General features: G+C 37.8%; 4 protein-coding genes and 1 pseudogene across 4 annotated transcripts; 2 read left to right on the top strand and 3 right to left on the bottom strand.

The window, feature by feature from the left end:
- The first annotated feature begins 573 nt into the window (after positions 1-573).
- Positions 574-7,060, top strand: LOC113686929 (pre-rRNA-processing protein TSR2 homolog). Its single transcript, XM_089190801.1, has 5 exons — positions 574-758; positions 1,558-1,649; positions 2,200-2,406; positions 3,140-3,263; positions 6,914-7,060. The coding sequence occupies exons 1-5, from the start codon at positions 596-598 to the stop codon at positions 6,991-6,993; spliced, it is 666 nt and encodes a 221-aa protein (XP_089046927.1). The 5' UTR covers positions 574-595; the 3' UTR covers positions 6,994-7,060.
- Positions 4,511-5,523, bottom strand: LOC113686928 (adenosine receptor A3). The gene has a single exon (XM_027204611.2). The coding sequence runs from the start codon at positions 5,521-5,523 to the stop codon at positions 4,609-4,611; it is 915 nt and encodes a 304-aa protein (XP_027060412.2). The 3' UTR covers positions 4,511-4,608.
- Positions 7,061-8,136: 1,076 nt separating the features above from the next.
- LOC113684510 (uncharacterized) lies at positions 8,137-12,569 on the bottom strand. Its single transcript, XM_027201894.2, has 4 exons — positions 12,369-12,569; positions 10,522-10,851; positions 9,164-9,297; positions 8,137-9,007 (listed from the first exon to the last, which is right to left on the bottom strand). Exons 2-4 carry the CDS (start codon positions 10,829-10,831, stop codon positions 8,357-8,359), a joined length of 1,095 nt encoding a protein of 364 aa, XP_027057695.2. The 5' UTR covers positions 10,832-10,851; positions 12,369-12,569; the 3' UTR covers positions 8,137-8,356.
- A 912-nt stretch (positions 12,570-13,481) lies between these two features.
- LOC149035641 (uncharacterized) lies at positions 13,482-16,119 on the top strand (annotated as a pseudogene).
- A 4,075-nt stretch (positions 16,120-20,194) lies between these two features.
- Positions 20,195-25,027, bottom strand: LOC113684509 (G2/mitotic-specific cyclin-A). The gene is made up of 8 exons (XM_027201892.2): positions 24,591-25,027; positions 24,219-24,471; positions 23,863-24,017; positions 22,884-23,183; positions 22,268-22,408; positions 21,794-21,907; positions 21,138-21,271; positions 20,195-20,743 (listed from the first exon to the last, which is right to left on the bottom strand). The coding sequence occupies exons 1-8, from the start codon at positions 24,783-24,785 to the stop codon at positions 20,692-20,694; spliced, it is 1,344 nt and encodes a 447-aa protein (XP_027057693.2). The 5' UTR covers positions 24,786-25,027; the 3' UTR covers positions 20,195-20,691.
- Positions 25,028-25,622: the final 595 nt, after the last annotated feature.

Here is a 25,622-nt window from a genome sequence, read left to right as displayed (position 1 = left end):
CCGAGAAGCAAAGGTTTGAGGGCTAATAGGAAGTTCTGAGGACAATCTCTCAGTCAAGGACATCATTAGCCGACATGTAAGAAAGAGTTTTATTTATCTAATACCCCTCTCATTAATTTTCATATCGCACAAAAACCACTGACATAAAGGACAGTGCTTGTCTGATAGCGAAAGCGTATTTGCGATCAGCTTCTTATAATCACCAGTATAGCTTAGATCAGACGTAAGATCTCCGACATCAGCCGAAAACCGTCCCACATCAAACGGAAGCGTCCGAAATCGGACGAAGCCAGCCGAAATTAGGCGGAAATGTCCCGACGAAAGCGTCCGAGAAAAGATCCACCCTCAGTCCTCCCTGGCTACGCTATTGTTCGAGCGGCATCCCTTATGAGCTAATAGGTTTATAAAAGTTGATTGAGGGTGTTCAGATTTCCTTTTTCCTGGTAGGGATCTGTTTCACTGACAGAGAAAAATCAACACTTTGTACTTTCCTTGGGAAGGTATTTGAGCGAGAGAAACTGGAATCGAAAGTTTAGGTGCGTCCTTAGCATCAACATACAGCGGTATCAACCGAAAACTTATTACGAAATCCAAGATGGCGGAAGAAAACTCCGATATTTTGCTTGGTTCGGTACAATTTGTCCTAAGCAATTGGTCAGTTTTACAACTAGCTGTTGAAAATAGTTTTGGAGGTGCAGATACTACAGAAAAAGCAAAATGGATGGTAGATGTTGTAAACCAAGTGTTGCGAGATAACAGTATGTATAGAAGTTTGTCTTTTCTGGAAAGATGGATTCGAACTTCTTCGATAAAATTTCTTTGTGTAGTTATTATAGCATGTTTAATGCTTTTGAATGTAATCACCGGCTAGAGACCGTTGAGGGTGACCGTTTTGTATAAGGTTTTAACAATAGGATTGAGATCTTGACTAAAGTTTCGGCTTTCTCGTCCAATGTACAAGCGTTGCTTTCTATGTATAGTTTAATTGCACGTGATAAGACTGAGTGTTGTCTAGTGCTGTGATTATGAAAATTTGGGATCTTGAAGTAGTAGGATAAACTGAAGTATTGTTAATAGAAGGGTACGAGGAGTTAAAGGGAGGGGAATTGATATTTTCCTCTGTGCTTGTTTATTTATATATTTGATTTTTTTATCACCCAGAAGGTGACGCTTTTCTTAGTTAACTGGACTAAAATGCGATGACATTAGAGGGGATGTACGCAAAATTTGGCCACGAAATGAGGATAATACTACCTTCTCCCCACAAGAAAATTCGAGAAACATGAATGAACATTAAATAAAACAAGCATTTCAGGAATTTTGACCAGTATATCCAATAACACTGTCCAATTACATGGACTATCTCAATATGGCTTGGATATTACCCCAGTTAGCTTACTAAAAAAGAAATCAAAATCCTATGACATTTTTTTTTATGGTGAATTATTTACAGTGGAGCATAAGAGAGAAAAAGTGCTAATTCAGGGCACAAGTTTCAGTTGCTATAGGTGATTTCGGATATTTAAATGCTATTATTAATGTTTTTATTTGTTACAGATACCATAGAAAACTATGAGTTAGAGGATTACATAGAGGAGATATTGTTTAATGAATTTGACACTATGGTGGAAGATGGTAGTTTATCAAAGGTAAGAATTGAATAGTTACTGCCAAACTTATTAAACTCTGCTCTGAGAGAATAAATCTGGGCCAGGGTGTTCAAAGCTGCATAAAATAACCCAGGGTTAGTGTGAAATCTGACTGCAGATCTGAAAGCTTCAAAAGGAAACTCTGTATAAGTTTACTCTTTAATTTGGGCTATTACATGTAATAGGGTTGCTGTTTATAAGATCAGAACAGGTGAAGCATCAATTTGTAGCAACTTATCCTAAAGGTAGATGGCAGTATAAATGTGCCTTGTGTGATGCAGACAGTCTTCGTTAAATTTAAACTTGTCTGAGTTTGTGCAAGTGATCACAGGAGGAAAGTGTGGCACAGGGACTTGTTGTGGAGGCAATACACCTCAAACAGTTTTCTGAGAAGATTTTTTGGCAGCAACTGTAAATTCTAAAGGCTGCATCATGTGATTGCATAATTTACAAAATTGAAATTTTTCTCTCCTTTTCATGGGCATGATTTAAAACAATAATCTTAGAGGTTCATGTTTTAATATTATATTCTACTCCATTTGTGGGGCAGGTTGCACAAAAATTATGTGAATTTCACAGACTATGGAAGGAAGGAAAATTACTGCAGATGCAACAGCAAATAAGCTCAGCTCCTGTAAAAAAGTTTACACCTGCAGTCAAAAGCAAAGCATCAGCAGCTCATAGTGATAGTGATGATGATGACAATGATGAGGAACAATTGAGGGGTACTGAAGTTCCCTGTAATGGTTATCACAAGGTAATGGTGGCTAAAGTTAGAAGAAAAACAAATTGCCATGTGATTTAATTGTGTTATGTGCTTGAGTGATAAACTTTACCCTCATTCTGCCCCTCTCTATCCACAAGGATAAATGGGTACTTGCAAATAATCAGGGAAGCTGAAGAAACTGTGGTGTTGCGTCAGTGAGAGAGTATAACAGGGTAATTTAGTTTTAACAACTGAGTTGAATATGTAAATTGGCCACTGTGAAGAGTTTAAATTGGCCACTGTAAAGAGTTTATAGGCTGACGTTTCAAGTAATAGCCCTTTGTCAGAATGACTGTCCAATCACTCTGATAAAGGGCTAACGCTTGAAATGCCAGCCTTTAAACTCATTATGGTGGCCAATTTACTTTTTCAACTCAGTTGTGAACACTAAATTACCAGAATTATCTATATACTGACATCCCACCTTAGGGGAGAAGCAACAGTCCTAGCAACTTCATGCTACAAAAACAGTGATAACAGCCTTTTGGATGGGCTGCATGGTTCTACAGCATACTCTACTTTAAAATTCTTGGTCGACAGGGTGTGGTTGGATGGAAGGGGAATGATAGATGGGGATGAGAGAGTTGGAGAGTATAATCCATAACCTATCAGTATCCCAGACAGGACAAAGTTTTATGTGTAATGCCTTAGAAAGTAGGATATGATCCAACTTGTGGGCATGACCTTGTCACAAAGCATACTAAAACTTCTGTGTATGTTTAAGGATGACAGATCAAACAGTTCAACCATCAATCAGCAATTTAATGGACTTAACATCTCAGAGAATAGTGCACAATGTCAGCCCAGCTGCTCACAAACAGGAGCAACAGGAAATGAGGTGTCTAGTGGTAAGTATAGCTTAATTGAATTCAGTCTTATTTTCATCCTAATTGTAAACCATTGACCCTTTACATGTAACTTCAATTAGTGACCAAGAGAGAATTTCTCCTTACACTATCAATACAATATCAAGCAGGCAAGTGATAAGAATAAAGAAAAATATCAATTTGGAGATTATTAGTGGATCCAATACCAAATTCTCTGAATCAACATCATGAGAATTGTATGGCAGACAGTAAGGAGAATTACTAATAAGATCTTGGAAGTAAAAGGATTGATTAACTTTTCTTCTCAGTGCTTGGTTTGTTTGCTTTTTTTTTTTTTTTCATCATTGCCTATGATGGTAAAAACTAAAAAGTTTAACATTTTTTCCACCATTTAAACTTAGATTTTTGACCAAATTTCCAAAATACTTGGGCAAAAGTATCTGGTATACTAATACCCAAAATTTCTTAACCTGATTCAAATCTGTCACCAAATACACCTGAAATATTATTGTAAAAAAAAATGAGAGCCTGTTTCGTTATAAGACAACACCTTTAAGACAGGGTTTAGTTTTATATATTAAGCAAATTCATTGCTAATGTCTTAATCATTTAACTCCCATGAATGGCTGAGACAGAATTTCTCCTTACAATATCAATACAAAATCAACCAGCTAAGTGATGAGAATAAAGAAAATATCAATTGGGTGATAACTAATTGATCCAATACTAAATTCTCTGAACTAACATTATAAGAATTGTATTGTTGACAGTAAGGGGAATTACAAATTTGATCTGGGAGTTAAAGGGTTAAAGAGTTGGAGCTGACGCAATAGCGTGAACAGCTTGGTATAAATTCCAACAGACACACTAGCTGTTCATCCAAACATACAGCTACTAAATTTAATTTGCTACGCGCGTGCGATAAAGTAAAAATCTTAGAACTCCACAGGGTATCGAATTTCTGATCTCTGGATTTCGCCTTCTTATGTTCTACGACTGAACAGTAAACGACTCGATGGTGAGTCAGACCACTGCGAGGAACACGAGTGACAAAGGTACTGCATACTGCCAGGGTCGAGGACCAAGTTTGAGATTTTCTGTCTCAGTGGCGAATCCAGGGAAGGGTCTGGAGGTTCCAGAACCCTCTCTCGTCAGACCTGTGGGTAATTTTCCTCCTTGTCTGAAACCAAAATATCCTTCCAAGAACAGGATCACATATTGTTACTCAACTTGAAGTATTTGGAAGTTGTTAATATTTCTAGGCTTATTTAGGCTTCAGTGTTAAAACAAAAAAACTAGAGATAAAAACTTCTGTGTTTAGTGAATAAAAATTTGGACCCCTCCTGTCAATAATTTTCATTCCAGTTCAATTTGTTCGGCATAAACAGTTTAAATCTCTTATTATGGCCTTCACGGCCTGTTTCACTTCCCTGATCTTCCAACAGAAAAGAATTGGATTTAGAGACGAGTTGAAGTAAAGTAAGGATAGGAATGAATGAATAAATGGGATTTGACGAAACTTGCCACGATATTGAAGAAATGAAGCAACACAAATGGGAAGATAGCAAGAAATTAATCCGAGCTGTACCCATGCTATCGTAGAGACTGTTTTCTTGTATCGTGCTACATTTAATGCGGTTGACGCGAGACTATTTGAAGCCGGTATTTGTTCTGGAGGATGGTTCTGCACGTTCTGCAGTTTGTGTCGGAGACGGATGTAGATGTTGGTGTAAGAGAAAGCCGAGATCACGAGAGAAATCAACTGACACAAATTGTACAGATGAATTGAAATATGAGATATAAAGGCACACACAGCTAGTGTACCATTTATAAACCATATACAAACAAGGACCCAGCGCACTCGCCTCAAGGTGGCAACGTATCTGTAATTCAGCCCCAAAAACAGCGCGAGAAGTCTATCCACACTTATTGCAGCAGACGTCGCGAGAGATACTCCACAAAGGACGAGAGCGGACATTGGCAGAATTAGTCTAGTAACGTAACGGAAAATGTTCATGTCGAAGTTCGCTATTCCTGCGTTGACAAGGCTTGTTGCATACAACGGTTGTGAAATAAGTCCCACACAAAGGTCAGTCACTGCCAGACATTGTAACAAAACTTTCGTCGGAGAATGAATCGAAGTCACTTTGTGTAGAGCAAGTAAGATGATAACATTGCCTAGCGATGCAGTGACCGAGAAGGCGATGTTTATTGCTGCGAAGACTGCAGCCGCTTCTACCGACGGATGGAGGAGTTTTTCCGTGGTGTTTTCCCCTGGCATTTTTCTTTGGAAAGCGTTAGTAAGGAAGTTAAATGCCAGGGTCGTCTGCGCTATTTATGGCCGCTCTTAATGGATGGTGCTTTAATGAGCAGCCCACGATAAACCATTTAATTTGCCATCAGCACTTGATGGCTGTACCATCTGAGTTCCAATAAAGCGGCTTCATTCGTCAATTGAATGAAACTTTTCCACTAAGTTGAAATGACCAAAAAATTGCAAAATTCTACTGATTTATTGTTATATTGATTTTAATTAATTTTCAACAAAAACAAATGAAAACTAAGTGTTTCTGAACCACCGATTTAATTTTGTGCTAATCTTCGAAATTTTTGAATTTGCAGTTAATAATTTTTTTTCCGCAAAATATGCTCCGTGCGCTTCTTGTTCGTTATTGCACTTTGTGAGTACAAAGATGAAATTCGGTTTAATATTCGCATGGCTAAAACTAAAAAGAAAACTGTTTTATTTCCTCCTGCAAAAAGACTCGTTACATTTATTCGATATAAGTAATTACGCGGCAAGTGCAGGTTATTGCACGGACCAAAGAAATTACCGCAAGTTAATGCCCGTAATTAAAACAACATTTTACTTACCGCCTCGGATATCAAGGCAGCCTCCTCTAAAAGGCTATGCAGCAACCATTTGGAATATGAAAGCCCATAGCAGTGCTTATTAGATCAAGAAAAGTTGGGATATAAGAAGAACAAGTTTATAACTAACTTTTCAAAACTTTCGGAGTTTTATTGTTTACTTTCATCTTGAAGAAGATAATGTACGTGAATTTTTATCTTTTGTTTACTTCTTTTTGCCTTCCGGAAGGCAGAAAAGGAACCAACCACTAGTTATGAAAATAGAACAATGTGCAGAGGTAACTGTAAGCGGACTATACAACATCACGCACCACTGTAAATACCTTGATTCAAGTTACCTGTTTCAACCGGTGAATTTTCTTACGCAGTGGTAGAAGTAATATTTAGCTATTTTACTTACCAATTGTCGACACTTATAACAAACAAGTTGAACGTATCTATAAGTTTAAAATTTATATGTTTCAGTTACATGTAGGTCTTAAGAACAACTGTTCATGATATTTAAATGCATTAGTATCACGGTTGTGTCAAAATAAAATTCACCTGATACCCCAAAGGATGTGTAATATACTAACGTTCCCCCTAGTTGGAAGTCAATTTTCTGTAGTTCCCCCCCCTAATGTTCTTATGGCAACGACTGATCCCTTCCCTTTGCCCCTGAAAACTGTGATCCGCGCCAGAATCTTCGGATCAACCCCCCCCAAATGGCGTTAAAAAGTGACTGGTATTAGGTCCCTAGGTGATCCTCGTAGCAATGTACTCACGTTAAATATAATTCCATTTTCCTGTGCTACTTGCAGAGCATTTAACCGTTCAGTCGATGAACCAAGATGAGGAGGAAGAAGGATGGGAAGTCGTTCGACGATCGAAGAAACGCTAAACAAAGTGCCTGAAATGAAAAAAAAAAAAAAAAAACGAAATTAAAAGTAATATGTTCTACTGACAAACTAATGTGTGTCTCTGTGTCTTTCCTATTGTAATTTCCTATCAAAACAACGCGGTTCAGAAGTGCTATTATTAACAAAATTATTCAAAACGGGTTTACCTAAAGTGCATGGAGGCGAAAATTAAATGCTCGCGAATTCATTATAACGCAACGTCTTAACTGATTGCGACGTTAAGTGCTCATGGAATTAAGTTTTATTCCCTTAACGGCTAGCGGAGCAAAGATGCATGCAAAACTTCCCGTGTTTCACTCTGTTTCGGGCTATCTTCTTTGACTGTCTTTCAGGTGTAGCCTGCGCATGTCTCGCTCTCCTCGTCGACAAGAATCTCAGCCGTTAAGTGACACTATGGAGTGCAATTAGTAACATTTTGACATTTTATGACGCAAGTATAGGTTTTTCATCAGGCCAACATTAGGGGAGGTTCTTGGGAGGGGCGTTATACAACCGGAATACTCTTAAATAAGGGTCTCAATGGGGTGATGGCTTTTACGGCTAACGGTTACAATGTTAGCCAATTTACGGCTAACGGTTTATATCTTTCCACTGTGGTCATCAGAAATTTTTTGACTGTTAACTCTTTTTACGGCTTACGGTTAAAGTTTGTCATTTTTTACGCCTAACTGCTAATTTCGGCCGTTTTGCGGCTAACGGTTAACCCAATTGAGCTGACTCTTACAGAAAAAGTTCACTGCCTCTTTCCTTTAGAAAAGGCAAACAAATATGCAATTATCTGTGCAAACAGAGTAACCACCATTGGACTTCACTGATGACTCACTTAATGTACTCGTATGCAATTTTTATTGTGTCGATTTACCAGTTAAAGCCTATCAAACACGTTGCAACGTTTAATTTATCCACTTACATTTCATTTTCATTTCCCAAGCACCCACAAACGGGTAGCGAAGAATCTATCATCTCCTCGCCATACGTTTCACAAAAATACCCCAAGCGCCCACAAACGGGTAGCGCAGAATCTACTATCTCCTATCCTTACGTTCGCTGCGCTTCTCACTCCATCTTCTACGGTCTCTACTCTTTTACCGTGATGTACACTGATTAAAGACAGTTTCGGAAAGTTTTCTTTTCTCCTGCGTTTTATTCAATGCAAGTTACCATCATTAATACAGTCTTAAAGAAGAGGTATGATGTGGAAACCATACAGTTTTATCTCCATAGGACAATGATAATATAAACCTTTGTTTTGGTGGGTCGCTGGGACTATTTTGGTTTTAATTTTTCGACTATCAAGTGAAAACATGTCTAAGAGGCAAGGCAAATCATGTAACATTGGAGGCATTAGTAAACCCACAAATTCAACGAGTAACTAAGAGCTTTATAACCCCATGCACTGTCACCAAAGTCAGCTTCTTTTCTGCCATCTTCTTTTATTTTAAAAGAGGAAAGTTTCGCCACCGTTGTCCCAATTCCGTGATCGGCATTTGAACAACTAGCTCCGCCCCCTCCAATCATGATCACAGAACCACCCCAACCACTGCTACACCAGAAGCCGACTTCATCAGCACCTTGTAGGTCACCGCTGCATGAAGCCTGTCCGAAACCCTTAGTTGTTAGGTATTGTCCGCCATATTGAACATTGCATTTTCCGAGGCACTTACCATCGGACCAGACTGAACCGTTTCTGAAGTCACCGTAGCTGGTAACTTTGGAGCGGAATGTCTGCCCGCTCAAACAATTTCCTGTTGTTTGCAATAAAGGAATATGTCCAGAGTCATCATTGCGCGTGATCTTAAGCTCACTGCCACTGACTAGCCAGAACGCTGGCGAGATCATGTCTGCGTTGTATGACGGGTCAGCGGTTTCTCCTGCAGCTTGAGCACTGTCGTACCACCAGTCTCCTGAGTCATCCATCCAGTTTTTAGTGTCTCTGTTTGAAAACCGAGCGAGGAGAGTCCAGGCCTGATCCACTGATACCATGTCACAATAAACCTGGAAACGAATTAAGAATTCCATTTAATAATCCAAATTTATTTTTTCGTGAATTGTCCATGAGAAAGAAATTATGAATTCCAAACATTCTTACTTTTTACGATACAACTCTATTTTTTTCAATTATCTATAAATGAAGATTAATGATTTAGATACCAGAAAGTTCTTGGATTTCATGTTTGTCTCCTGGGGTTCCAGCCAATATCTACCGCTGACCGCCATCCCTTGTTCGCTGGCTTTGATCTCTCCACAAGACTCGGCAGGCATCTCGGGAACGGAGCCTAATGAGACTTTGGAAAAGGAACAGTAAAATGTTTCTCATTCGATGACAATTACCTTCTTGATACTCTAACGTTCTGTTTACCAGCCAAATTTTATTTTCAATAAAGAAGGGTCAATTTTGGTCATATCAATTCGCATAATATAGTTATGAATCTAACAATACCTTGAGTACTCTATGCTTACAACTGATGTGTTAAATTTTTATTTTAAAAGAATTCCAGTTAGTAGCGGAAAACGTGAATGCTCTGAAGCTACCATCTTTAAAAAATTAGCGTTGGCCAACGTCGTTAAGTTCTTATCCCTGCCCTGCACCACCTGCCTTTCCGTTTGAACAGAGGAGACACCTACGTGAACCTCGTTCCCCCCTCCCCCCCCCCCAAACTTTCATTTTTGCGAGGTTTTGATCGGATAAACTACACAAGTGATTTTCACCTCGGTCTAACGACAAAACTGACAGAATCAATAAAATTTTTATTTAACCCCATTGAGACCCTCTTGTATTGCTTTTTTTGTGTGCGTGTGCGTGTGTTAGGATGTGTTATCGTTCCAGTTCGCATTTTCAAGACCAGTCATTACCCACGTTATCCCTTGCCATTTGAATTTAGACAGAATGCATTATGAGACATTTCACATTCAAAAAACTCTTCATTTCGATATTTTTAGATTTTGGACAGTGCCGTGAAAGTGGTAAAGCAGTGATGTTGTGATGCAGAAATTTTCAATTCTTTGCCGAAAGTAATCCGAGTTTGCATCGCTTTGTTTTACTTCGCTCTGTGAATGGTTAAGAAAATTCGCCCACTCTCTCGATCGATCAGAAGCGAAACTGAAACCAATAATGGCCACGACTTGATCGCTCGCGTTTTCTCGCTCTTTTGAGAGTTTGGTTTTTTCCTGACTTTTAGTCTGTTCTCATTGGCTCTTAAAGGTAGCTTCCTATCTTCTGCTTGGCTGTTTTGATTACTTCAAACGATTTCCCCCCCCCCCCCCCCCCCGTCTGTTTGTATGTAGCTCTCACTCCTTCTCCAATACAACGTCTCTATTCCAAAAGTGGTTGAGAAATAGGTTACCGCCATACGAATGGCTAAAAAGATATTTTGTTGAGGAACTTAACAAGACAAATTGGCTATGATTGTCCAGGAACTGAAAGGAAGTTGACATTTATAATAAGATAAGCTTCCATTTGGTTCTAACTTTTACTTGATAATAAATATTTTGTTTCATTGTATCCGTACCTCTGTTCTTCCACCGTCGCACGTAGAATCTAGTTTCACCTCGGACAAAATCTTCAGGTCTCGCTTCTTTAGTTCTGTTATTCAGCTCGCAAAGATTACCAGTCATGACGTAATTGTAGCTCTGACATGTGAATTCGCTGTAGCAGAACATAAGACATTCGTACGGATTTTGAACCCTTTTCGATTTAAAGACGTGACCTTTGAGAGCTTTTCCACTCTCTGACTGCTCAGCGGGTTCACATTGCTGACTAGTGGCCATGCGCAGAGGAATCAAAGATAACGAGCAGAAAAGAAAGACTCTAGCAAACATCTGGCTTGGATTGAGTTTTACTGAAAAGATAAATAGATCAGTTAGGGTGGTTGTGAAGGGATTGAAGGCTTCTGGAAATGAACGATTTATTTCAATATGATTAGGTTAGTTTTTTCGACATTTCGTTAGGGGAAAGAGCTTAATCGGTAGCGGTTCATCGTGGAGCGAAAACGTTACATTGCTTAGCTCATGAGGTACATCGTTAACTTTAAACGGTACATCGTTCAGAGAAAACGAGAATTCAGGATTGTGAATTGAATAGCTGAGTTATAAACCGTCTCATTTAAGATATTGTTTGATTATCGTCGTCAACTTCTAATTTCCGCGATAATCGTCAATTTTCGTAGCTCTACGTAAGCTCAATACTAAAACCTCAGACGTTTTTGTGACTTAAGTGATTTGACATTGAAGTATTCCAACTGCGAGAATGTTTTCCTCATTGTAGGTTGATGAATGCGTGAAAAAATGCCTGATGAAACACGTGGAATTTCCCGACGTGATTCCAGTCTCCGTGCAAACTTAGTGCAACCATGGCAACCGAACTATTTCCACCGCCCCGATGTATTTTCGATCTGATCAATTTTGCTCTACATTTTGATGATCTCGAGCCAACAAATTTAGATGCTGAATGGCGGTGATACGCCATTTCAGAAAAAGGGGCAAACCTTTCTTAAAGTAAAGTCAAAAACTGCCGCAAACACACGGAAAACGTTTTCGACGGAAATGAAGTGTGGTGCTAGAAGTTCAGAGCTACAAAATAGTACAAGTTGAAGAATTGTAAACGGAATAGCTTCTTCCTCGAGCGAAAATGTGCTCTTAATATCTTTCCGTGAAATTTTGCTTCCCTCGAGCCTCAAAACGAAAGCTTAATTAAACTTCACAGATGTACTCCATCTAATGAAACTTCCGTGAGATATGTCATACAGTATCAAGATGTGCACAATTGTCACATGCTTGGAGCGATGCGAATATCACTCTCTTAGCACATTTCTCTGCAATTTCTTCAAAGTTTGTTCACCTTTATTAGGAGTAATGCCGATATTTGTTATAATTATTTAGAAGTCTAAACATGAATTAATTATTGATCCTAGGCTTAAAAATGTTAGCCTCCTGAGCAGATTTGGTCTGACGGATATAAATTTACATATATTTACGCCGAAATGAGTTGTTATAGTTGTTTATCCTGAATCCAACAAAGACAGAAAGAAAAAATCGAAAAAATTGCAAATCAGCAAGATAGAAACTATCGTCAACAATCGTGTCTAATTTAAATACGTGCAAAAAACATGATAGCTGATGCATGATAGTCGACGAAAGTGCATGATAGTTCGTGCTTAAACGCGCGTGATAGTTGGAACTATCATGAGTGTTTGAACGGGGCTTTTTTTTGGCTAAAGGGTGCAGGATGTTCAAACACCGAAATATCTTTATCTCGACATTTACTTTTCGCTTCAATTCCTAAAGCATAGCCTCCAGATGTGGTAGAACTTGTTCTTACGCAGCGTACAACGTATAAGAAGGGCTGTGAATATCATACCTAACTGTCTTCCTTCAACACACCATTCATCTGAAGTTTCTGTCAGCAGCTATCGGTACGCTTATACGGGCTCGTGACTTGATAACATCGAATGTGCAGCAGATATTTCAACGTATTTCGAACTTTTTTGCAGGAGGTATAGAATGTAATGGACGTCCTAATACGCAATCGTTCCTTACTGAAGTGTGTCAACTTTCTTTTATTCTATTAAAAACGGACCAATGACACTAAAGGCTATTTGCACCAGGTGCGGAGCGCTGTTTTGGCGAAAACGTGACTCTCGCCTTGCAGCATATACAGGTGTTTTGGTAAGACGGGTTTTATTTGATAAAGGTTTGTACAACTTAAAATGGACTTGTAATGTTTAGTTAGCCTAAACATAATATTATCGTGTGCTTTTTTAATGTAATCGTCTTTGATTTGTAAGCCTAATTCTTAATAGTTGGGTTTTACATGTCAACACACGCATTGGATGGTTCGGCTACGACTATCCGTAAATAACATATCCCACGGCCTAGATGGGAGGCCTCCTTCTCTGTTTCCTTATGTTCTCTTGATAAGTTTTGAATTCTTAAAACAAAAATGTTTGTATCCCGTTCAACGATAGTTATCTTATAAGACTTGATATTTAATCACCGGAAGCTAATTTTGAGTATCCCATCAGTTGATCACCACAAATGGAAATACATTACCATTTACTCATTAAACAGTTGAAGTCAAATTCGTAGATGAGTAACTTCCCAGGAGGGAATGATCCGGTAAAATGTTCATTCAAGTGTAGCAATGGAATTCAACCTTAAAATTCCCCTAATCGATAATATTATAATTTCTTCGTTAAGTTCGATCATAGGTTTGATGCAATTTTAATGGTGTTCATCGCCAAACGTTCAAGAGTCAGAAAACTAAGGAAAGAAAACGGCCAATAGTTGAGTCTTGAACAAACCAAGACAGCTCCCCCTCAACGCCCAACAACATCATCCCTTTAGAAGAAATCGTAGCCACCCGTCAAGCTTATAAACGCAGCGAAGTCTATCAAAGTTCAAAAACTGAAATACGAAATAGTAGCCCACGCTAATTAAAATCATTCATTTCGTTTTTATCTCATTGGTAGCCATGAAACTCGAGGCCCAAACGCGAATGCGGATACTGAACGTATACGAACGTTAGTCACTGTCTTAGATTCATTGTTGGCTTCCAAAGGAGCCGTTTTCCTTTGTTTTTTTTTCTTCTGGCGAAATGACTTTATCATCTTCAAGACAAAGTTCTATTAGATTTGAAAAAGCCTTCAGGATTTGTCTGGTGGTTTTCAGGTGGTCAGATACTCAAAACGTACAAAATGTGACCAAAACAATTTCTTTATTATTATTATTATTATTATTATCGATAACTGTGAACTAAACTCAGTCAAAGGGGTTTGCCTCGTGAGCATCTTAGTCCATAGAAACTTACAACAATGTAGTTCTCCCAAGAATTTTCAGTTTACGTAATTGTTAAAGTTTTTGGGTCAGCACTCAGTTCGAAGGTGAGCCTTAAAAATTGCTGCAAAAAAATGCACGAAAATTATGTCAAACTCGTTAGACACTTGAGTGATGAAGCGGCTATGCATCACTTGTGCATTAGTTGTGCGTTGATAGGGAAACGATTTGAAAGATTTGTGTGCGAGCTGATAACTGTGGGAGCGAACTTGCAATGGGGCAAATTTATCATAAACCAGCCCATCAACAGGTCAGGGTGACCATTTCCGTAGCATCTTCAAAGCCTCTATATATGAATATCAATTTCATTTTCAGAATCATTATAATCATTATCAGCATTATCATTATAACAATCGTTAAGTTTTTTTATCATAAAAATAATTTTTAATGTTATTATTATCATTATGATAATAACCATCATTATCATCATCATCATCATTATTATTATTATCACACTCATTATTTGTACTGCTAATATCATTTATCATTAAACTTGTGAGTTATACGAATTTGCTGCTATTTTTCAGTGTCCGCTGGTGGTTTCCATTGTCACACCTGTCTAACAAATCCACTCCAGTCTTCATCCCAGTGCAACATGTCAACTACAAGAAAGACTTGTGGTGGCAGCTCTCTTGATAGGTAATCTTTTGCGTAAAGAGAATGAAAAAATGGTAAATTTTGAGCTCAGTGATGAGATAGAGAAAGATGTTTGTTTTTGTCACGAGCGTAGGAAAAAGGAAACAAAGTTCCCATGAATATTCGAACCTCAAACCTTCGGATTTCGAGCTCTAATAGACAGGACGTGTGTTGCATTTGAAACTTCGTATTGGCCCAACTCACCTAGTAGCCCAACTCACTCCGTAGTCTTAATGGCTCGAGGGAATTGTGTCGGAGGGTCTAAGTATCGATTCCTCATAGGGAGCCAGAATTTTTCCTTTGTCCTACACTCGTGACAAGACCGATAAATATCTTTCTGCAGGTAATCTTTTCTTCGCAATTCTAAGCCAAGAGTACGTTATCTCAACCTCTAGAAAAGCCACATCACAATTCCTACAAAACTACAAAAGTTATTAAATTTCCTGTTTGCAGTTCATTTTGATCTTCCTTATTCTTGACTATCATAGGTGCTTTGTATTCTATTTGTGGCTCGTTGACGTTTTGTGTAACCCATCTCCAATATAGCAGTTTTTAGAGGTTCTTTTTAATTTGAGGTAAAGTTTAGGGAACCATGAACTACTCAAGGTCGTTTTACATGTGTGGGAACGAAAAAACTAACAAAAATAAATTGTGAAATTTAAATAAAACTCAAGAATATCGTTGCGCCTGCTTTTTCATACTATTTTATAACAACAACACCAACTTGTTTGAAAATCTGGCTGCGCCCTTGTGAGAACCATGTCAATTTCTTGAAAAACAAATACACCTAGAACAAATATATCCAGTGGAGACAATGTCTTTGGTTAAAAAAAATTCCTCCATTTGGGAATTCCCCAGTTTTTCTTTGGATAAGTGGTTGTTTTGGTTATTTTGATTATTTCTGTAATTGGTGGGTTGGCTGAGTGGATTTAGTATGATTGGCTGCTTCAACTGTCTGATTACAACCAACTGTCCGACTACAACTGTACAGAATGATAAGTGAAAAATGAAGCTGCGAATGCACTAACAAGATTTGAGGAATTTTTAATGGCTATGATAAACCTAAAAACTGTTGCTGCGCACCCTGCGACTCAAAAAATTGCGATGCAAATTTTAGGAGCGGAGCGGGGTTAGAGGATGTTGGGTGTAATACCAAGGAACGTTTTTTTGCAAATTTCCTGGTGGAGGCTACTACTTGCAGGGAAGATTGCATGGTGTTCTGAATATGACATTTGCTTCTATTTTTCGTTTTTTAGTGAATGTTTTGCAGTGACAGCCGAGTTGAACAACGGTTCCATTATAAGCTTAAAAGAGTGCTATATCAAGGGGAATGACCAAGACATCTGCGGGTATACCACTGCTTGCAACAGAACTGAAAATATGACTGGTGCTGTAAGTCCTTTCAAGCGTTGTGAAGCCAAGTGCTGTTCAACCGAGTATTGTAATAAGTACCTCGTTCCAGACTTGATACCACTACATTCCCACACTCAACTGGCCCAGCATCAACAAGCATTGCTCTGACGGCAGCTAACACCACAAAAGCGAGCACCACCAAAGCTCCTGAATCTGGCGGCATCAACATTGAAGCTTTCTGTCTTCTCTCAGTCCTTTTGCTTTTTGGAATCCAAATGACAATTTAAGCACTTGATTTACAAAAGTGCTGCACGCTGGACTTATTATTAATAGCTTTTTATTTTGGTCCTTTTTTTAAGGCATCATTTTAGCGTGTTTAATTTGTAGGGAAATTGAGTAAAATGATGTAATTTCACTCAACGGTACAAAGAATTAAAAATGCTTTTCTCGGCCTCCAGACAGTATTCTGAATACCTTGGTTACAGTTTTTTTTATCATAGGAACCTCCCAGCCAGTAAATAACATATATAGCTCGCAAGTCTTCAAAATTATCCTAAATCAATTTCTCCTGCATATGTGCTGTTCGCTTCTCAGAAACCCTACCCCAGTATTGTTTATTATACGGCCAATAATAGACCCATCTTGGTCATTTTTTGTAATACAGTAACTTACAACTTTTTAACCATGGATCCTCCCATTTTAAATATCTTATTACCAGAGTTTTCGTACCTCAATAATCTCGGAAACGTACGACCTCATTCTAGTAACTATCGAAAATGCAAACCAGTTATGGTCAGTCAAGTAATGAAAATGTGACCCCATCCAGCAGCACATCCCCATCAGCCTATTACAAGGAAGTGACCCCTTCCCCATACTCTTGGCTAATAAAACAAGCATAATTTGCCTTGGGGAATGACTCTCGAGACTTCCAAGGTGGAATTTTTGCTTTTGTTTATCAACATTCTCCAAGATTCAAACACAAAGCCAAAAACTTTTAACCGGGGGAGACAATGAAGGGATTTTGGGTTTGGCACTCCTTCCAAGTTTCGCTCTGCACATACCAACAAGAAGTTGTGGAGCTTTCCAATCACCTGGAAGCCTATGAGGAAATGCAAACAGTTAATTGCCCTTGAATTTGCTTTGCAGGGCAAATTGCAAACTTAAAACCAGAAAAGACCAAAGGCTCTCCCTTTTTAATTAACCTTCCGGGTGTGCTAAAAAATCGCCTCTTGACCAGTTCAACCAAAAATTCATGAAAATCACGGGAACAATCTTCCTTAGTGACATTTTGTATGAAATGGGGAAAAAAATCTCGAAAATGTCCACAATCCGAAACAATTAGTAATCTAAGCATCATGAATTAAGTGTCTGTCAAGCTGCACTGAGAACAATTTTAAAATCCCACAGTTTTAATCATAAAACTTTTTTGAATTAACCCTTTAACTCCTGGATAAAATTTGAAATTCTCCTTACTGTCAACCATGCAATTCATGTAATGTTAGTTAAGAGAATTTAGTATTGGATCAACTATTTATCACCAAATTGATATTTTTCTCTATTCTCATCACTTATCTGTTTGATATTGTACTGATATTGTAAGGAGAAATTCTGTTTTGGTCACTCATGGGAGTTAAAGGGTTAATTAATGGCCTTTTTTCAAGGGGTGGCCTGGGGATAGTAGTGGCAGAAAGCTCCTTAACCCTTTAACTCCCAAGATCTAGTTTATAATTCTCTCCTATGGCTGCTACATATTTCCCTGTAAATTAGTTGCAAGAGTTTGGTGTTCACTCAGAATGACGGCTTTTACCTGATAGGTTTGAATATTCTCATCACCTGCTTTGCTGGAAAATTTATGAAAATTATAGGGAGAGATTACATGTCAATCACTTCTGGGTTAACTAAAGAAAGATGAGGACAAGCAGAGCATGCAGGGTTATTGTCAGTCTTCTTTATCACGCTTCAGCGAGTCTCCTTCACGGCAAGCCTTTGAAATGACTGTTGTGCAACACTACCAGAAGCTGAAGAACAGCTGCTGTGGAGACTTGATGTTCCACCGGTCCAAAAATGACCATTGGTAAGGTGCCAAATTGTGACAGTACAGGAGTGTGAGACTTAATTGTGACATTGTCAGTTTCTCCGATTGTGATTATTCCAAGGAAGATTTCTAAAGGTTTCAACTGAAACTTTCCTTTAGAGTTACCATTCTCCCGTCTAAAATCAGTGATGCAATCAGTCATTCTAAGGAGTTTTGCTCCTTTTCCTTCATCACATTGGTACAAGTTTATGTTACCCTAGGATACAATTTTCAAAACTGTTTTATTTTTTTGTGTCCCCGCAGGGGTGACAAATTGGCTGACAAGTGAAAGAAGGAGGGAGGCCTGAGTTTTACCTGAGCAATTATGCTGGCTGGCAAGTACACGGTAGAGATAATTGATACCCCAATGGAAAAAAGGGCACAGTCAGCTCCCCAGCTTAGTGGCTGACCTCACTCCTAGAGCTTACCCTTTTCATAGAATGATACACATGGTGTAGTTCTTTCCCCCCTGGATGGAATGCTCATAGATTGCAGTGAACCTCCTACTTTTTCATCAGCATTTTCCGAGGGGGAACAGAGTGACTGTCTGCTAAGCCTGACAACCGCACCTAGTTACATTCACTCTTCCCTCTCCTTCCCCCCTAAGTCTATATACTGGCCACAAATGCCAATTAGCACATGGTTCTAACACCGTTAAGGCATGTTGTTGTTCAAACTTATAAAATTCCATCACTTTGTGCAGTCTTTCTGACATTTTCCACAACCTATGATTCCAAGGTTAGTTTCAAAATTCCACAAAATCATTCAAACCCATTTTTTCTTAGAAAAACATAAGAATACCGAGCTTCTATTTTCCATTATCATGGTAAATGTGAAAAATCAAACAGAAAAACAAAACCCAAAGAAACCTAAAGGAAGCTATAAATTGTTGTTCCACGATTATGACTTCCAAAAAATGTTTTTATGTGTCACTTATCAAGGGATGTTCAGCTACTTCTGATACTTACCCCAAGTGAACACACAACTGAGACTTAAAAAATAATGTTGAACTCACATAGCTAAAATCAGGCCATGCTCTTTAAGGTCACATTTTTTTTTATAACAAAACAACCAACCTTGTGCAAATATCTGAATCAATTTAATATCACATTAATTATTGAACATAATTTAGCTAGGGATTTAGTCACCAAATTGTTTTCTGCTTGCTATGCAACCAAAAAGGTTATAGCTTAGAGTGCTTCCAAAATAGACATTTGAATTATTATTTCATCAAGTCTGTAAAAGGACATGGTATGCATGTTAAGAAATGCACTGAAATGTGAACCACTAGGTCATCCCTGACAGCCAGGACAACAAAGAAGCTCAGAAACGATGCCATAACATTCACACAGGCATAACCTCAAGAGACTCTGCTGAGACTCTGACCCACTAGAGGGTGGGGAAGGGGCATGGAAAGGAAAGGAAAGGGAGGCAGCATTCCTCAATCTTTGAGGTACCCAGGTGTACCTTTCCCTTACATTCATTCGTACTTCATTCCTAGCAAATAGATGATGAGAATCTAATAATTAAGAGAGTATCATCTTGATGAAAACAAATTCTCATTAGCAAAAGAGAAAAATGATCTACACCTTAGAGGTAAAGTGAGTGAAGTTGTTGGAATCTATCTTGAGAGAGAGGGTAGTGAAATGAACACTGAAAGGTTCTCTTGGGCTTTTGTGTGTAGTTTTTAAGAGAAATATGCAAGTCTCCTTTATTTTCATTTGCCTGCTTGACATGGCTGCACAGGGATTTGGCTGACATTTCCCTTGACAATCAGAGATCACAAGCAATTCTTGATCAATGATCAATCATCATAAGTTTAAATTTATGCAACAAAACAACGAATCAAAGTCTTTCAATAAAGACATGAAAAAAAACCTGGACACTGGTCAGTTATGGGTTGAATAGCAGACCAAGTTATAATAAGATAACTTGGTTTCATTAACAAGTTTATAATGTAAATTGGCCGTCATTAAGAGTTTGGGAACTGATGTTCTGAGCATTAGCCCTTCATCTGAGTGAAACAGTTGTAGTGGTCTGCATTTGAAGTATGACCACCATTCAGAGTCAGTGTGTCAAATATTAAGCTTAGAATTCTTGAAACAGAACTGCTTTTTTTGTGTCCCGTCCTTTCCTTTTTTCACTTAATCATGATTTCAATCAACTAAAGAGGAATCTGAATCAGGGTGAAACTTCTTAACTCGGAGCAAACCAAACAGGTGGTTAAAATGTTTTACCTTTGCCCTTGGTTTGAAACCATCTGTCCAGAAAAACACACTCAACACAAGTTTTGATCAGTTATTTATTTTACATATTTTACAATTGGGGTTAGTTTATTAAAGTAGTAAATGCCTGTTAATACTAAAACAATCACATTCTAACTACAGGTATCTTGACATGCCTAAAAGAATATTATTTCAATATAATGATTATAGGTTTTCATTTATTATGTTAGAGAATTTCTAGAACTAAAAAAAAAGTAAAGCCAGCTTAATTAATACATTCAATGCTGCTTATAATGTAAAAATGTTAAGTCAAAAAGATTTAAGAGGTGAATTAAAGGTAAATACATCTGTATAGATTTGTGATAATAAGAAGTTAAAAAAATAACTCTGGATACATTCCATCAGATAACAGATTTTACCATTTGTTTGTGAAAACGTCTTTTACACAAATATTCAAACAGCTTGGAGAATATGTAAAGATAATTGTTTCCTAATAAAAGCCTCTCTTTCAGAAAGCAGTAAATATTTACACAGTCATTCTTTATCATTATTGGGGGAATTTATGCTAGGGGAAGCATCTCTGGAGCTGGAAGATTTGCCACTCCATGACAGCTGAAATGAAGGAAACAAAGTTGGAGAAAGAGTTTTACAAGAGACTAAGGGATGGAGAGTACATGGTTATCAGTTTCTAAGACTTCTTGATGGACAGCTTATCAAGAACTCACTGAGAGCCAAAGTGAATTATTTTTCTTCTAAGTTGTTACCAGGCCTGAGTGAGTACAGCATACATTTCTTAAGCCAAAATTAAATTTCAGATTTTTAAACTTTGTTTGCGAGTTTCCATAATATATCAAGAGCTTTTTCAAACCCTGATGGGTTCATCATTTAAGCTTAGTTTTTATTGTAGAATTTTTGCAGAGAGGGAGGCTTATTTGCCCCTAAATGTTTTAGTAAGTGTTTGTAAAGGAACTCAGAGGAACTTAACAAAATATTTCTTGTGTCTTACCTGGAGCTCTTGTATTTTTCTCTTATAGATTGCTGTTGTTGTTTTGGTGCATGACTGAATGCATGATGAAGATCATGGACACATGCTTGAAGATCAAGGAGTTGGAACCCAGTGTAGTGAGCCAGAGTTGGATTCTGGAGACACCAAAGAGAAAAGGTTAAAAAAAAGATGTTAGTTTGGAAAATTTGGATTGGATTGACCAATAATCCCCTAATTGATATTTTTCTGTATTCTCATTACTTGTCTGCTTGATATCGTACTGATGTGTAAGGAGAAATTCTGTCTAGGTCACTAATGGGACTTAAAGGGTTAAATTTTAACCTTTGCTGTTTGGTTTTCACTCTAGGTCACCAATTGATAGGTATGGTCTTGGGTTGGGGACTTATGCAAGCATGGTCACTACACAATGTTCATGTATCTTGTTTTATAACAAACACTTAAACCAAGGAAATTGGTTTTGTATCCTAATTTAGGGGAATACCCTCAGGGACTGAAAAATTTCTCTAAATAGAGATATTCTGTCAATTAGATAACATGTTCTAGAGGCATTTTTATGGGCATGTAAAGTTTGTGTTTTTTTAAGAGATTCTCCCTGCACTTTGAAGGTAAGCAGTTTTGAACATTACACATTATGAACAAGCAAACAGAAGTTTTACCCATGATGTTAATCCGATGGTATGTAGAGACAGTACAACAGCACTGGCAGCAACTGTAGATGGCCGATACTGTAGGAAAGGTTCTCCATTAAGCAATGAAAGTTCACAGAGATACTGCAATAAAAAAAGTAAAATATGTACAGTTGTAAAGATAGGAGCAAAACCTGTCAAGGGCAGTACCAATGACTAAAAACTTTCAATTCAGTCTGGATAGAGTCATCCACTTCTTGAACAGCCAGGGGTAAGACAGACAATAACTCTGGACTCAACAGAGTTATTGTCTATTCTTAGGAATTCTTGCACTCAGGTGATCACATTATATTATCAACCAACTTACTCACAGATAACAAAACAATTCCCTAAAATGATGTTGCCATTATTACTCTGGATATCAAGTCTTTAAAATCAATGAAAACAGTTCCCTCCTCATTGGTACAATACAGATAGTATCAAGCACAGACAATCTAAACATACCTTTGCTAATGATTCAACTTTGGATTTATCTGCTTCAGGACATTCTGCAGCCTTCAAAAATCTTTCAAGGAAATTTAGTATTGTTGGCGCACAAACTTCAAATCCTAAAGTCTTCAGAATAAGAGACTCCATTTTTAGAACCTGCCAAAAAAAAAAGTTGAATTTTTTAAAGCAAGCAAATGAAGACAAAGTGAACTTTAGCAATGTCTTAAAAAATGAGTTTCCTCTAAATACAGCTTTGTTAAAAAGACAGTTATTTGTCTGCCAAGTGGATCATGTTAATTTTTTACAGTATTTCATGCCCTCAGAAGAATATTTTTCTTTCATGCAAGAAAAACTGTAGTTTTCTTTATGAAAAAAGAAACCACCAGAAAACAAGAAACAGTTACAGGTGTATGTCCACCATACAAAATGAAAAAAGCAGTCAGCTATTATAAAGATCAATATTTAAATTTGCACGTGCACTCTTTCTTGCATGACACCCACTAAAACCCTCTCTACCATTTTCAGATCAGTGACTAATGGATTTCCCATAGAAGACTAAATAGTTTGTCATAAGCATATCCTGTACTTCACTGACAGAAGAGGAAAATCACAAACAGTTACTTGCACATACCTGTTTGGCATTGTAGGTGTCATCTGTGATGTATACAAAATCTGAAATATCTGGAGGATAAATTTCCTCAAACTTGGCTGCTATCAACATACAAGCAGTCCCCACAAGTTGTAGCTTACCCCGTAGAACAGACATAACTGATAGGAATCGGTCAATATAGTTTATGGTTAGATAAAGAGTTTGGAGAGAAAGTTTGTATTCTTCAGCCACTTCAACCAGCCAGTCAACAAGGATGGAACGCATAGAGTGGTTGATGTCAGTTTGTTTCTTCATGTAGTTTGGTTTGGGCATGTTCTTGAGCTGGAAAAATAGACATTCCACCCATCAGACCCATGTGTTTGCAAATTAAATAATACAGGTTTCTTTTAAAAAGATCATCAAAACCCAAATGAGAGTTATAATATATAGATTTAGCCAAGCCTAAAAGCAGAGCTTACATTTTTTTTCCCTACACTTCTCAAGGGCAATTCACACCGAGAGTTCAGTCTTAATGCATAATTCAAATTGAGCATTTTGAATCTACTGTCTTGTACATTAGTAATGTCTCGTATCTAGAGCTTTCTTCTACTTATTTCATCTGTGATTACTCAGATTTTGGCATTTATGACGATTTTAAAATTTTCCTTTTTAAAGTCAAGTTTTAAAATAAAGTAGTGGGTCAAATTTATTCAGGCAGTGCACAATCCAAGACTAGGGCACTGGAGGAGGAATTATGGGAAGCTCCCGGCTGATTGAATAATTCCAGAGTACACCATAAATTATTGCAGGATTGCGGTGAAATGACGATTATTAAAAATTGAAAAGGCAGAGGTATGTATATTTCAAAAGATAAAAACAATGGAATAGACAAGGCTTTAAGAACATCAAACCAACCACATTAAAAATAACATTCTAATCACATGCATTTCATTCAATTTTAAATCACAGCATTTTCCAAACACGATCTTCACAACTCGCATGTGTACAAAACACAAAATACCTCGGACTTCTTCAAATATTGGTATATCTCTGAAGCATATTCTGTAACACCAAAAATGTCGTTGCCATTGTCGATGTCGTGTATTTCTGGCGTTGTTTCTTTCGTGCATTCAAAGTCCTCGTCATCGCTGGAATCTATAACCATGGGGGAATCCACTGCAGTAAAATGAAATTAAAAAATAAATCAATGAGTGGGTTTTAAAAGATGTATTACGGCTTTAAATAACCTAAGAAATCAAATGATGACTCAAAAGAACCTTGTGGTAAAATGAAACAATTCAAATGCCAAAAAACGGTGCTCTAAAGAATGAGGAAAATTTGGGTCGCAAAGTGCAAATTCAATGCGTTGAAGCTTACCTTCATTTCTTGCTCTGTTTGCAACGAACACGTTTGTTAAAGCCGAACTTGAAAGCGACGTTATGGCCGGATTTATTTCTGGAACTGAAGAACTAGAATGATGTGTTCTACTCTGAGCACTTGCAATAACAGGCTCTGGGTCTTCGTGAATACTAAAACTCTGTTGTGCACTCTTCGGTACAGCGAAGACCGAGGTCTTTTGTTGTAAACGACTGAAAGCATTTTCGTCGTTCTTCGAACCAGCAAAACCAGCCTAAATAAATCCAAAAAATAAATTGAACGAAGAAAGGCTCAAATACCAGCATTGGAAACGTACATAAATTTTAAAGTTCTTAGAAACTAGTTGCATGAAATTGACCTCGTTTCACCGACCTGTTGTTTAGCAGCACGAAACGGCTGAATTCTCATTGCGTTGTTCGTTATTGTGCTCAAAGCCGCACGTTTCTGCCCTTGTTGAGTTGCTCTTACTTGACCATCTTCCATCTTTGCTTTCTTCAACACGTTGCTTTCTTGATTGTTTTCGAAGTTGTTTGAGATAGGAAACGGTTCCCTGATGGATAGCGACATTTCAACAAGGAGGCGGTTGACTTCAAATTGTAAAACGAACCTCAACGTCTGAACGGACAACAAAGACAAGTAAAGAGTATAATACAGTAAAACTTAGCTAAAAGCACTAAATTTGAGAGGCTTCAAATTCTGTGATTAAGTTTCCTAGTTTAGCTGTCCAGTATCGAGAAAATGACTCGCGAATGCGAACGTTTTCGTTCTCGCTTTTCAAGAATCCCGCTTGTAAAACGTGAGCCAATCACAGCACAGAACCACGCATACTGCTATTTAGGACTACGCGACCTACCGCTGACTCCCAAGAGGTTCGTTTTCGATCTAGTTAAAATTCAATCTACTATTTTGCTTTAAGTAAAAGGTTTGGAAATATGTTAGCTAGTAGAAGGAGATACATTTAAATGTTGTCATACGCCATTTTCAGAGTTGAAGCCCTTTGAAGAAAGGGTTGAAGAATTCAAGTTTTTTTCAATTTGAGAATTGATCTCTTGCTCCCGAAGGAGCAATGATTGCAGCTTATCGGATCTTTGCAGGTGTTGCATAACAAGCCCTCGCGCATATTACGTGTTCCTTGACACTAAACATCAATTTTCTTTGAGGTCAGACCATTCTTGTCTCAGTTATGGTCCGCTCCGCGTTGAACTGCACCTCTAAGAATACAAAACTAGTGACAAAAATTCCACTATCGCAAAAGGCGCGAGGAATTCAAAACACAACCATATTACATCTCGAAGACCATTTGAAGGTTGAAAAAGCCTATTCCTATGGGACATTAAAGAATGAAACAAGAAGTCTTTGGGAAAACTGTCATGGCTCTACTCTGCAAAGAGAAAATACTTTCTT

The sequence above is a fragment of the Pocillopora damicornis genome, chromosome 13, assembly GCF_964200805.1.
Source record: "Pocillopora damicornis chromosome 13, jaPocDami1.2, whole genome shotgun sequence".
Taxonomy (NCBI): domain Eukaryota; kingdom Metazoa; phylum Cnidaria; class Anthozoa; order Scleractinia; family Pocilloporidae; genus Pocillopora; species Pocillopora damicornis.
Note: the sequence above shows the minus strand (reverse complement) of the source record. Positions and strands in the feature narration are given on the sequence as shown.

Coding starts and splice junctions, on each gene's coding strand:
- LOC113684510 (XM_027201894.2), bottom strand. CDS start 10,831: ATGTTTGCTAGAGTCTTTCTTTTCTGCTCGTTATCTTTGATTCCTCTG. Junction 9,298..10,521: donor GCGACGGTGGAAGAACAGAG/GTACGGATACAA, acceptor CCTTTTCCAAAG/TCTCATTAGGCTCCGTTCCC. Junction 9,008..9,163: donor TGAAATCCAAGAACTTTCTG/GTATCTAAATCA, acceptor ATTCGTTTCCAG/GTTTATTGTGACATGGTATC.
- LOC113684509 (XM_027201892.2), bottom strand. CDS start 24,785: ATGTCGCTATCCATCAGGGAACCGTTTCCTATCTCAAACAACTTCGAA. Junction 24,018..24,218: donor AAACAGAGCAAGAAATGAAG/GTAAGCTTCAAC, acceptor ATTTTACTGCAG/TGGATTCCCCCATGGTTATA. Junction 20,744..21,137: donor GAAAAATACAAGAGCTCCAG/GTAAGACACAAG, acceptor CCTTCATTTCAG/CTGTCATGGAGTGGCAAATC.
- LOC113686928 (XM_027204611.2), bottom strand. CDS start 5,523: ATGCCAGGGGAAAACACCACGGAAAAACTCCTCCATCCGTCGGTAGAA.
- LOC113686929 (XM_089190801.1), top strand. CDS start 596: ATGGCGGAAGAAAACTCCGATATTTTGCTTGGTTCGGTACAATTTGTC. Junction 1,650..2,199: donor AAGATGGTAGTTTATCAAAG/GTAAGAATTGAA, acceptor TTTGTGGGGCAG/GTTGCACAAAAATTATGTGA. Junction 3,264..6,913: donor AGGAAATGAGGTGTCTAGTG/GTAAGTATAGCT, acceptor TGCTACTTGCAG/AGCATTTAACCGTTCAGTCG.